The sequence below is a fragment of the Larus michahellis genome, chromosome 17, assembly GCF_964199755.1.
Source record: "Larus michahellis chromosome 17, bLarMic1.1, whole genome shotgun sequence".
Lineage (NCBI taxonomy): Eukaryota > Metazoa > Chordata > Aves > Charadriiformes > Laridae > Larus > Larus michahellis.
The window spans coordinates 5419205-5431882 of NC_133912.1; the positions used below are offsets into that span (position 1 = coordinate 5419205).

Genomic DNA, 12678 nt, shown 5'->3' on the forward strand with positions numbered 1-12678 from the left:
TTCCAGATCATGTAGGCAGCAACATCTTGAAAGCCACTCTTTCCTATGCGAAATATAATGCAAATCCATCCCCCTCCCTTTGCCCACAGAGCAGAGCTGCCTTCCCCGGGCACAGAGGTTTTGTGCCCAGCTCTCTTTTCTCGCCTCTGGAGGGTCCTGCCATTCCATTAGAGTTGATTTTCAGCCACTCATTCCCTGCCTGGTCAACTTTTGTCCTTTCAGGATGTTTGCCAGCATCAGAGCTACAGCAGGTCGCAGCCTGCGCACACGCGCATCTGCCTTCTCCTGGGCCAGAGCTCCCAGCAGAGACCCATCTCCTTGAGCGCTGGCTGGGGCTCTGCTCTCTCGACGACTGTCTCTCTCTGCAGGCTCAGAAGTCACACGAGTTAAGAGCAGATTTCAAACAGCAATAAACTTTGATCTGGGAATGGCACGCAATGTATTCTCTGCCTGAATATCATCCATTTCACGCTTTCGACTTTCTGATGTTCACCAAACTTGTTGTGATTCAGGGAGGCCAGTGGCTCGTAGTTACAGAGGAGCTCTGCAAACCCATGCGCTCTCCAGCCCTCCCCACCTGAGCACGGGTAGGATCTGGCATTTCATAGGCTAAACAATGCACTGGGGGAAGAAATGGATTTCGCTTTGTGCTTCTGCGCTCTGTCTGCAACCGGGCCCTGGGGAGGGGGAAAACAGGAGGCAAAGGATGGAGGGAAAAGGGGGCAAACACTGCTGGATTTTCATCCTTCCAGCACAGTTGCTGCTATAAATGTCAGCATGAAATAGGCTTAGGAAAAGACCCAGAGCATTCTGGGAGTAGAGACAGACACTTCTTTAACAAAACACTGCTTAAACAAGGCCAAACTCTCGCTAGGCGAGAGGAAGCCCAGGTGGGCTGGCATCTGAGCTAAAAGCACGAGCTGCCACCACCGTACCTGGCATTAACCGTGGGATCTGCCTGCATTAGCAGAGAGGCTCAACGCTGCCACTGGAAAGGATGTTAAACACGGGGGCTGAGCCGGGCTCCTGAAGAGGAACAACAATTAAGCAGCCTTAAGAAGCAAATTGCAGGGACTGCCAGTCCGGAGGAGGAGGCCGCCTCCTCTCGCTGCGGATGCTGACAAGGCTCATCTGGGCGCTAATGGTGATGAATGGGGCCTGACGTCAGCACCCAGCCCGGGCAGAGGGGATCCCGCCAAAGCCTCCTGCAGCACTGGGGACAAGCCAGGAGACCGGCCCCGCAGCAGTACACAACTGCCTGTCACCGCGCTGAAAGAAAATACAGCGAGAAGTCCAAGCAGTGTAAGGCTTTGGGCTGTCTCTGTCAAACACAGGGAAAAGAAGCCTGAAGGACGGCTCTGGGAGCGCAAGGCTGGGATTTCTTCCAGGGGCAGGAGACTCCTGCCTTGAACAGCACCTTGGATGCTGCATCCCGTGGGTGCGTATGAGAGCACCCTTCTCACCAGCGCTGCCCACAGAGCACTGACAGCGTGGCCAAGGACAGGGAAAGCAATTTCTTACACTGCCCTTGTGCTTAGAGGGCCTTCTGGAGAGCTGACATCAGTGTTCAACCTTCAGGACCCACCAGACCCCCAGCTATAACCCCCACTGCAGACCCGTCAGCATCAGCACTGCTGCTGCAGATGCTCGCCCCACTGGAAACCCACCTAGAAGTGGCACTGAGCACCCGGCTGGGGGTGACCCTGCTTTGTGTGGGGGATTGGGACTGGCTGATCTCCAGAGGTTCCCTCCAACCTCTGCTATCCTGTGCAACTCTGGGAAATAAGCAGCAGGCTCTGCGCAGCGGCTTGGCTGCAGCCTGCTCACCTGGGCAGCGGCTCCCGTGCCGCCGCCGCAATGACAGAGCCGTCTCTCTGCATCTGCAGATCTGTCCCACAGCACGATGGGTACGGCTGGGCCGCCGGATCAATGTACTGACTGCTTCTGCTCCAGCTGCCCATCTGATCTGACAGGAGCTATTTCGGGTTGCTCAGCTTCTCCCACTGGAGCGAGCAGCAGCCAGGTTGTGTGCTCCGATGCATATTCTTGCGTTTAAAAGCAGGGCTGGATGAGGGGCACTCAAAACCGGTGTCTGGGTGTTCTTAAGGATGCGCATGAATTCTGCCATATGAAAAGTGACAGCCTGAAAGCCCTGGAGGCTGCAGCCCTCCATTTAAGCCCCAGTCAGGGAAGGGATGACCAGCAATCAGTGCAGATGTCAGCCTCAGGTCTGCCTTCACTCATGTTTCTTCCCCTGGACTACCTCTAGGGGTGGGAGGAAAATGTCTGTGCCAGATGTTCACCATGGCAAACGCCAGTTAAGGTGAAGCACCAGGAACGGGGACCCTAAGCCCACAGGGAGCAGCAGCGAGACCTAACCAGCTCCCAGCACACCCAGCATCTTCCACGTGATTTTGGCAAAATCAGCAGCGTGATGCAAACCCCTCTGCCCATCCCCTCGCTGTGTTTGCTCAACATCCCCCGCTCCCTCGCTTCCCCACTCCCCCTCGCTCCCCACCCTCTTGAGCCCCCCCATGTCACACTTGCCAGCGCGATAGCATGCAAACAGACTCCCCCTCCCTCCCCTCGCCCACGCACAGCTTTTCTCACTGAACACCAACACCCACTGCCGAGCGGAGAGCAGGACTCTGCCAATTTGGAAATATCTTCCCTCTCCTTTCCCCTTCCTGCCATTCCCCCTCTTTGGAGCAGTTGAAGGGAGACGGACTCTGACTGTAAAGCAGCACTTGGTCACCAGCAAGGGAGCTGGAAAAACCATCACCCCACAGCTTTAAGGTCCTTTCAGTTCTTCGTGTTGCTGCTCCTGAGGCCAGACCCTTCCACGAGACGGACAACTTCATCTCCCTCACTTTGAAAAGAGCTTTGATCACCATGGATCCCAGTCAGGTTCAAACCACTGACACAGCCACCAAAGGTCGAGCGTTTTGCTACAACATCTCACTCTCCGAATGATCCCATGCAGAAGGGAAAAGCAGGAGCCTGCCGTCCCCAATCGGCCCCCTCCTCACTCCATGTACCCAAAAGCACCTTCTGCAGCAGCACCAGCCTCACCCAAATACACTTGCCCTGGAGACACCCATGGATCTGCTGTGTTACCATCACCAAACATGACACACTTTTTAAAAAATGCCGAAGGGAGCCTGGGCAGCTGAAACAGGCTGCACAAAACACACGGCCAGTCTCCATGGAGCGTGCTCCTGCTGGGGATGCTTTTTTCTTCCCGTCCCCTGTGATACGGGTCCTCTGAGGAGGGGACCGTCACCTAGTGCTGGTACCCAGCCAGGCAGGGTACTGATCTCGGCTGCATCACAGGGAGGTTTCTGGGAGGTCTTAGAGCAAAACCGCAACATCGGATTCCTGCCAACAAAGCTTCCTGGCAAAACCAAACCACACCATCTCTTGTTAGCTCAGCCCTATTCTCCAGGGGCATTGCCGAGATGGGTATATTCAGAAACTGCTGCTGAGGGATCTCTCAGACACAAGCCCATCTCCCTGGGGAGGAGCAAAGGACCCCAGCACCAACAGCTCGCTGTGAGCCGATGTACAGGCACCGAGCACAGCCACCACGGCTCTACGCTACCAAGACAGCGAATGCAGGCATGGTGGAAACAAAGGGAAGGCTGTCACGTTGCTGTGAAAATACACTTGTTGCCTCGTATCAGACTAGTGAATTCATTTCAGCTCAAGGATGTGCTGGAGAGAGAGGGAAAGGGAAGACCGGGCAAGCAGCAGGGACTCTGAGCCAGAGACTTCACTGCAGCAGGAAGGAGCAAGACATAATTCTTCCAGCCCTAGGGTCCCCTAAGGCTCTGACGCCAAAAAAATAGGAGACAGGAAGATTTGCTGTTCCCCCCGTTTGCTTGTTATGGATAGCACACGTGTACAGTGTCAGCTGAACTGCTGGCGACTGCAGTTGTCTGTGCCAGAGCCAGCAAGGCTAACGGGGGAAAGTCCCGTGGCCGGAGAGCGGCTTTACTCCCCTGCTCACACAAGGAATGAGCAGGGTGTTCGGCCTCCCTGCCCCGTATGCACAGAGGGACCAATTAGCTCGGTGTTTTCTGAGTTTGTGACATCTTTCACTAAGGAATGGGCTTGGGTCCTTCCAAGAGGTTTCTCCCAAGCCATGTCTCCATCGGCTGATCACAAAGCGTATAGGTTTCCTGATCTGACGAGGAGGCAGACTGCTGACCTAGACACAGGAGTCTCTACAGCTCTTCCACTAATCCCCAAGCCATCCCGGTCCCCCTTTTCCTCAGCGTTTTAATTAGTTTTGGGAGCAGGTCGATAAGATATGTACTGGTGGATTTGGGTCAACAACAAATTTATGTTTATATAGCATCCTTCTCCATCATATCATAGTGCACAATTAGCTGTAATAGAATTTTCAGCACTTAAGAATAAATCAATAGCTGGTTAATTTGGAAGCAATAAAATGAAACGCTTTTCCCATATAGCCTATAGTTGCTCTGAGGAGATCCAGTGCCACAGGGGGCTTATAGAGGGAAAAAAAAATACTGGAAAGGTATTGCGTGGAGCTTGATAATTTTCTGATCTTCCGGTGCTGCACGCTAAGTGCATGTGAGTCAAACCTTACTTTCTGACAGCTGCTCAGGCTCAAGGAGGAATCACTTTCCTACAATTATACAGCACTGCATGAAGAGACAGGTGCAGAGCTTTTATTTTGCATAGGACTTAGGAAGTTTTGACCCCCGTGAGAGTTTTGTGTCCCAACTGATGCCCTCTCTGTGCTGAAAGTTGTACGGAGAAAAGCGCCCAAGGGACAAATCCAGTGAAAGAGGAATTTGTGTGGCCAACATAGGATCTGCTGGCTCTTCAGCTTCGAGGTGTCCTGAGGTGGGATAGGGGATGAACAAGGGGCTGGCACCGAAGACAAACCCTCTCAGGGGCTGACTGTCAAGGAAGGAGAGGAACCCCTCGGGGGGTGAAATGGCCTCAGAGGGCAATGTCCCAAGCAGCCCTGAATCAACACAACAGCGGGTACGTGGCCAGCTCTGCCCTGGCTGACCTGATCCAAAGAGCCAGTCCCCGGGGCTGATCACAAACACCCTGAAACCACTATAAAGACCCGGAAGGGCCTAGGAAGAACAAAGCAGGGAAAGCTTTTTCTCTTCTCCAATTTTTGATTCAGCCTCAACACAGGCTTTGCCAGCTCTGCCCTGCTGAAGCAGAAGTAAAAATCCTCCTAAATAAGGCTCAAGCACCAGAAGAAACAAACGGTTTCTATGTGAAGATGAAGTTAAAACACTTATCGCTAAAGAAAAACATCCCTCCAGAAGCTCCCATTTAATGGAGAGGCACTGCCAAGGTTAGTAGGCCAAAAATCTGATGGCTGCTCCCTTCCTTTGTTTGCACAGATCACACGCTGCTCTCTGTGCCTTCCTTCCTGCCTCCCAAAAGAAACCTTGCAGAACTGTAATTGTGCATGTGTGTATATATATACACACACAGAGATATGTATAAAAACTATGCCAATAGCCCAGAGCATTTGCAAACAACCGTACAGAAGGCTCTTTAGAAGAAGCAGACGGAGGTGGGATCTCAGCTGGCGTCAAGAGCTATCGCTCTGCCGGGGAAGGGCCACCCAGGAGTCAGGGTGCCAAGTTCATGAAGGATCTCCAGTTCACACCATGCCCTGTCCCTGACCCTCAGCAAGTCTTTTAGACCTAGAGTTGTCCCATCTGACTTTAGACACTCAGCTGAAGCTCCTAAGGTAGGATGATCAGCCAGGTCCCCTTCGCCACCTGGGGAAGAAGCAGAGAGCACCTAGAGATGCTCACTCATCTCCTGCAGCCAGGAGGAAAGCTGAGGCAGGAGCCCTGGAGCCACAGGGGATGGATTTGGGCCCTTGTTCCTCTGCTTTGCAGGAGGACATGCCACTGTTGTGAGGATAATGATGGGGTGGCTCAGGAGCTCCTCTCCCACAGTGGTGTGGATCATCATAAACACACCTCCCCGCGGATTTCCCACCAGCTGAGAAACTGTCACTGGGTTCTCACCGGCGCTTCGATAATAACAAGGCAGGTAGAAATCGGTGAGCAAGGAAGTATTGGTTTAAATAACATCAGTCTTAATGTTAGCTCTCGCTAAGCCTGTTTTACTAAGGATCTCAGAGCATTTCATGAACTGTATTTAAGCTTCAGGATCCCTGGGGAAGGACTACCTTTAGCTGCGGAGGAAAACAAAGAGCAGGGAGGGGTGTGCAGGCTGACTGAGCGCACACGTACGCAGAAGTGTTGTCAAACCCAACAAAAGCATTCAGCTTTCAGCCTAGCTGCTGTGCAGCAACACCACAAAAAGACCTCAATCCACGCACTTCAAGCAAACAAAAAATGTTCCTCTCCAAAAACAATACTCAAAGTCAAGGAGCTGAAATGAATCTGCCAAAACTTCCCTGGGTAGAAATGTGATTCTTACTTTTTTTCCCCTCCCAAACAGTGTGGTTTTGTAAGTTTTCCTCAGCTTCTACCAACCCTGCCAGAGCCCGCATGTTTTCCTGTTTCAGGTTTTCAATAATTTTTCCACTGGGGAAAAAAATAATCCATTCTGTATCCGAGCTCTTACAAAGGGATCCCAGAGTCCAGGCCTCCCTTCCAACAAAGAGAGCACCCCTGGGAGCACCCAGGGGCCCTGACTCCTGCTCTGACTGCTTCCCACACTGTCACATCAACACAACAAATACATTTGCCATTGGGAGAACACATTACACGGAGATTCTCCGGTCAAAGTCTCACAAATGGACTAAAACCCCCATCCATCCTGATCGTCACGGAGCACTTAATAAAGCACCAGGGCTTTTCATTGCCAAGTCCCACAAGAGCACAGTTAAAAAGAGCAGCTAATTCACTTACCCGAGCAATCAGCTCCCCGACCATCCCTGTCCACGTGCCGTTTGCCTCAGGGACTCCATACACGCCATCGCCAACGAGGTGGATCTTATAGTTGAAACGCAGGATCTCTGCCAGCTCCTTCAGCATGTCCACGCAGAAGCCCTCATAGCGGTCATTACCTTCCAGCTCCTGATGGTTCCACTTCAGCATTAAGTAAGGGTTTTCCTGCATTGAAACTGGGCAGCTGTCATTCCCATCTTAGCCGAGGCATCCCACCAGCACGGCACCGAGCATGGGGCAGAGAGGCATCCCTGGCAGCACTGGGACGGCAGAGGCTTTGGATAAGGGGCACCCAAGCCAACCCCCCATCCCGATATACTCCCCTCCACCAGGGTATAAGAGATACGGAAAGCTGGTTTGGTCACTTGGAAATCCAAAGTGGTGTAAAGCTAGCAGAGCTGTTTCTACACTGGTATTCACTGGCCCTGCTCTGTCAGGGATGTCCTGGAGGTGCAGCAGATAAATCCCAGTTTAGGATACAGGATCATGCTATGGTGGCTGTTTCCAACTGGCCTATGCCAGAGCAGCCCAGTGACTGCTCTGAGTTATGGCAAGACTTATAGATCCCAGCCTCTTTTGCCATATGGCCACTTCTGCAGTTTGTCCCCCTTTTCAACAAACTTTGTGGGAGACGAAGAAATAGTGCCCAGAGTTCTTCAGGATTTTGAGTGTCTTTAAAGAAGGAGCAGAGACACTGGACAAAATCATGGGACAGGCAGGACCTAGAAAGGGAATTTTTTGAATAAGGACAGTGGTGCCAGTAGATGTGAAGTCTTGGTTCATAAAAGTTGACCCATCTTGGCCAATTTCAGTAATTTTATGGGTAGAAGGGACAACTGTCCCTTCCAACTTACCAGCTGTACGCAAAACAAGAACATCATTCAGAGATGAATGTAAAATGGCAACTTATCCCCATCCCAGCCCTCTCCCCAGCTGCTTCTGAACTCATCAAATATCATTTCCATATGAAACATCAACTTGAGTTTAATTACACTGTCATGAATTGTCCTCAGTGCTGTAATTAGAGATCTGATCGTCTGTTCTTTATGAAATCAGTGTGCGATGCTGCATGCTGGGGGCCGAGGGGGGTAGGAAGAGGGAATAATATTCTAGCTGATTGACACCCCTAAGCGTTGGGCTGGCGAAGAGCTAATGGGAACTGTAGGTGACCCTCTCACTTACCAGGATGGTGGTGACAATGAGCGTGGTGTTGAACAGACTGTCTGATATGTTGGAGGAGAAGATCCTGTTGTCCATGCTGAGTCCTTCAGAAACGTGCCAGTGGCCTATCTGGAGAGATAAACAGCACAATAAGAGAATTTACAGGGCAAATTACTGTACGCACCCGCCATATGGCTCCGGTGACTGACAACCATCAAGCTGGCCCTGGAAGAGGTGTTTATGAATGCTCCATTACCTTTACAATGCACCCCCACAATGGGCCAGCAGAGAGATTAACGCGCTGGTGCACGGCTGCGGCACACCCCCACTGAGGTGACAACACCAAAATGCTGTCCCTGCTCACGGCGGCAAAGCCCCGCACCAGGAGAGAGCTGTGCGGTGGGCAGCATCCTGGGGCTCACGGCTTTGTCCCCAAATGCCACCAAGATGGGTCCATTCTTACCCAGCAGCCCCCACGCAGACAAATCCGCAAGTTTGTCCCTCCCACTGTGGTGGGAGCCTCTGCTGTCCCTCACACTAAGGTAAATCAGTTCGGTCACAGCTACAGGGCGAAGATTTGGTCCTTAACTCAACCTCGTGCATTTTGGTGGACCCCTTCATCTCTGGAGGTCAACTCCTAAAGGGGACAGGGCACAGAGGCGCTTTGCGGGAGGCTGCCGGAAAGGCAACGCTACAGCCGGGGTTTGGCTCGGCTGCACCATCCCACAGGGAGACCCAAGCACCGGCACACACTGCAGGGTCAGCACTATGCCCAGGTTGGATGACACTGAGCTCTTCTCATGGGCACCGTGTGCTACAGACACAGCTCGGAAGAACCTCAGAAAGTGCTGAAGTCTTATGATTTCATGAGCTGTAACTTTGAACAAAGGTTTCACCCGCCTGAAAGCAAGCAAAACCTCCTGCTGTCCTCCTGCGAGCGTCACTGACATTAATTAGAGGCTGGTATAGGCCACTGTGAGTTCCTAGGAGGGAAAAGCCACTTCTCAGGGAGTATCACAGCATAGCAGCTTCCCTTGCAAACACCAGGGCAGCAGCACCGATGTGTGGCAGACGCCTTCAAACCCCAACCAGCAGCTCCACCTTGGTGGCAAGTGGTGAAATGAAGCCACGTTCTCAGCAGTGCTGCACCATGACTCATCTCCTCTACCTGCTCTAATGGATGCCAACTACTATGATTAAGGACCTCCAAACCCTTTGATTCAGGCTCATCACACCCAACAGGTCTATGGACCACCTAATTCACCCATCCAAGCATCAGTGCAGCAAACCTAATTCCCACCGCTGGTGGTGGGGACCAGTCCCCCAGCGCTTGGGAGGACATTGTGACTCAGCTGTGACAGCAACGCAACCAGCCGCTGCTTTCGGCCAGGGGGAGGAATATTCAACATAACCTAATTATAACTTCAAGAGCCTAATCTCCCTCCCTCAGAGCTCTGGGCAGGGAGATCAGCACCTCCAGCAGCTTGTTTAGAGCATGCAAATTAGGCTCTTGCTCTCCCGTGCTCCCTAAAAGAGTCTCTGTTTTTTCTCATGGATAGACCAGTGGCTGAAGGAGGCCAGCTCCCTCTGAGACCCCTTCTCTCTCCTTTTTCTCCTGCAAATCCTCTCTGTGTCTATCAGGTCTCATCCCTCTGCGTGCTGGATTGCTGACCACAGCCTACGTCCTCTGACACCACTGAAGTGAGCTGCTGTAACCCCAAGAGGTAGTGGGTGACCCCAACATGCAGGAGTGTCTTCATGACTCCTCCATAGCCATGGTGCCACAGCAAATCCGTTCCTTGTTCCCTCCCTCTGACACAAGCCGTCTCAGGCGCTGTCGGTCTAAGGCAGGTTATCCTTTCGCTGTGCCACGGTTGTCAGGGTGGTAGGAACAAATCGATTCCTCTTCCGTCAAAGAGTAATCTTATTATGTTCAAAGAGGTGGGTGGAAAGCGACGCAGAGCTACGGGCCAGGCGGGTGCTCTGCCATGGAAATGAATGGGAGGCACGCTGATTTACACCGCCCCAGGATTGACTCCATGCACTCAGGCGCTTTTCTTGGCAGTGCTTTGCCTCTGGCATGACTGATGGGCTCGAGGACTTCAGAGTCACTTCCCAGCTCATGCATCTGAGCCAAACACAACCTGAAACTGCAGCCATGCTCCTACGCTGTCAGCAGACTGAATTGCTCTGGATGATGAGGAAAGGGCCAGTCCTTTCTCCTCCTGGCTGTCAGCGCGAATCCAGCCCAAGCGACTGACAAGCCATTACAACAGTGGCCATCTGCGAGGAGTCCCAAGACCAGTCTCCTCATCGCTAGGCATGAGGAGCAGTGGGAAGTGCAAACAGGACAGCTTACACTCGACGGCTCTGCAGAAGAAGAGCAGGCAGGGAAAGCAAAGGACAGCCATGTGCGTGTCTGCTCTCCTCCCTGGCTGGAGCAGAGGCACCGGGATGCGGCAGCAGAGGCAAAGCCAGCTGAGTCCCTGGGGGAGCTTGTTTGCTCTGCAGATAACACAACACAGATTATTCCTCTGAGTTGTCAGCCCAGCCCCTTCTCCAACACTAACAGTGCTCTGCTAAAAGCTCCTGTCATGGCCAGGACCTCTGAACACGTTGGAAGTGTTAACTCTTGGAGGCTCCCCACCAAGAGGAGAGGCACTGGGGGGTTATTAGCCTCACCTGACAGACGGGGAGGTGGAGGCACAGCCACGGTGTGTCGGAACAAGCTGGGAGCAGATCTCTTGACAGCTTGTTGTGGCTTAACTACCATCAAGCTCGTAGCATCACAGTGACACTGTAGTGCAGGACTCATCTCTGGGAACAACAGTCCCAAATTGGGAGATTTACCGTGTACTTCATGGACAGGGAGTCCTTGAAGCACAGCTTTAACTGGCCCGTGCAGAGTGTGCTTTGGTGTGACGGGATGGATTTATCCCGGCTATATTCCTCAACTCTGCCCAAAGGTGCTTGCCTCTTGCTGTGATTGCGAAACAACAGACCCTCTGCCGCAATTGCCTCTCTGAGCGAGCGATCAGTCATAAACATTGCCTAATTTTTTTTCCTCCCAGATTTCACAACCAGAGATTAGTGACAGATTAACTTTAATTTTAACAGCCCTCACTGTTCTCAAATTTGTCCCTCCCCTGCTGGCATACTGAGACTAATTGACTGCCTCCTCCTCTGACAGCGCAGTGGGTTTGACCTTGCTTTTAAACACAGCACCAAAGCCAAACGCTCCCCTGTGCCGAGGTACTTCCACCCCATCCTGGCTCGTTCCAGCTCACCACTGTCCCCCTCACAGTGCGATAAAGCCACTAATGGACTCCTCACGCTGTTCGCCGTTTCTGAAGTGTAATGTGTCAGAAGACATCTGGGATCGTCAGATCTCTCCCTCTCTTGCAAGATGGATGTCAAGGTGATTTTAATCATCTCTATCTATGAATAAAGAGCCTCTGAAAAATAGAAAACATATTCATCTGCAAAACGTGTTAGAAAACAATCAAGTGCTCTACACGGACACGGATAAGATGATCCTGTTGTTAAGGCTCTGAACTAGGACTTAAGAGTTTTTTAGGACTTGGGAGTTTTTAGTAGAGGATATGATTGGTCCGTATAAATACACCAGGTGGAGGAGGTCCATAGCAAAGAGGTAGAACAGCTTTTGAAGCTAAAATGATAGCGTTGGCACAAAAATAAATAGATGCAAACCAGCCAGAAATAAACAGGCTGAAAATTAGGAGAGGGTTGCTAATGATCAGAGGAGCCGAAGTGATGCCATACCTTTCCCAGAAGAGCAGCAAGGGTAACACAGCCACCTGGTTGCAAGCTGGAGCTCAATACCTTTGTGAGAGGGATTAGAGGACCTGGTGGCAGGTGACAGCCCGTGGCCTGGACGGAAAAAAGTTCCCCCCATGCCCTCATGTTGTGTGACCCCCCTGCAGACCCCCACGGCATCGTCTCTGGCCTCCGCCTCCGCCGTGAGGAGAGCCAGCCCCGCTCTGCCCGTCCTGCCAGCAAGCCTCTCGAGGCAGAAGGGCTGTCTTGCTATATGTCCTTGCTAAAGGCAGGGAGCAAACACACAGTTTCAGAGCGAACCAGCCCAAAGAGACTCAAGCCTGGAATAAGTAACAAAGTGCCATTGCTTGTGACACTGCCCCATCCCCACAGGCAGGCAAGGTCCCTCAAATCAGCTGCCTTGCAAAAGGCGTTACTTGCATCGGTGACACTTAAAGACTTCTCATCTCTCTAGAAAATCACCAGTGGCTAACATGATGCAAGTGGGGCATTCCCAGCTCGCTCCTTCAATCCTTCAGCCCCTCCGTTCAGACGCAGCCACGTTAATGCCGCCTGGGCTTCCATCATCCTTGTGGCGCAAGATGACAAAATACCACTCAGGCTAATGATTCTAATGAAGTCTTCTGCTCAGTGCCCCGCAGGCCTGAATTGCAGCTGATGGCAGGGAGATATGACATGGCAAGACTTCTCTATAAGCTTGAGAGGCATCACAGGTACTCACCACCTGCACTCCCCAGCCAAATTAAGGTAAAGCCAGTCCTGAATATGGATGTCTTAAAATCAGCCACTT

The 12678-nt window shown here is 52.1% G+C and overlaps 1 protein-coding gene across 9 annotated transcripts in view; it reads right to left on the minus strand.

The window, feature by feature from the left end:
* GRIK4 (glutamate ionotropic receptor kainate type subunit 4) overlaps window positions 1-12678 on the minus strand; it is a 205180-nt gene that overhangs the window by 21444 nt on the left and 171058 nt on the right. For 6 of the 9 annotated variants that reach the window (XR_012584064.1, XM_074561102.1, XM_074561103.1 and 3 more), the window contains 2 exons: window positions 8112-8219; window positions 6891-7094 (listed from right to left, as the gene is read on the minus strand). Coding sequence is in view for 6 of the 9 variants with exons in the window: in XM_074561102.1 (XP_074417203.1) it covers window positions 6891-7094; window positions 8112-8219 (312 nt within the window). In the remaining 3 variants the exon portion in view is untranslated. Of the gene's footprint in view, window positions 1-6890; window positions 7106-7514; window positions 7652-8111; window positions 8220-12678 lie in introns of those variants that run through there. The other 3 variants (XR_012584065.1, XM_074561107.1, XM_074561109.1) reach the window with 3 other exon arrangements.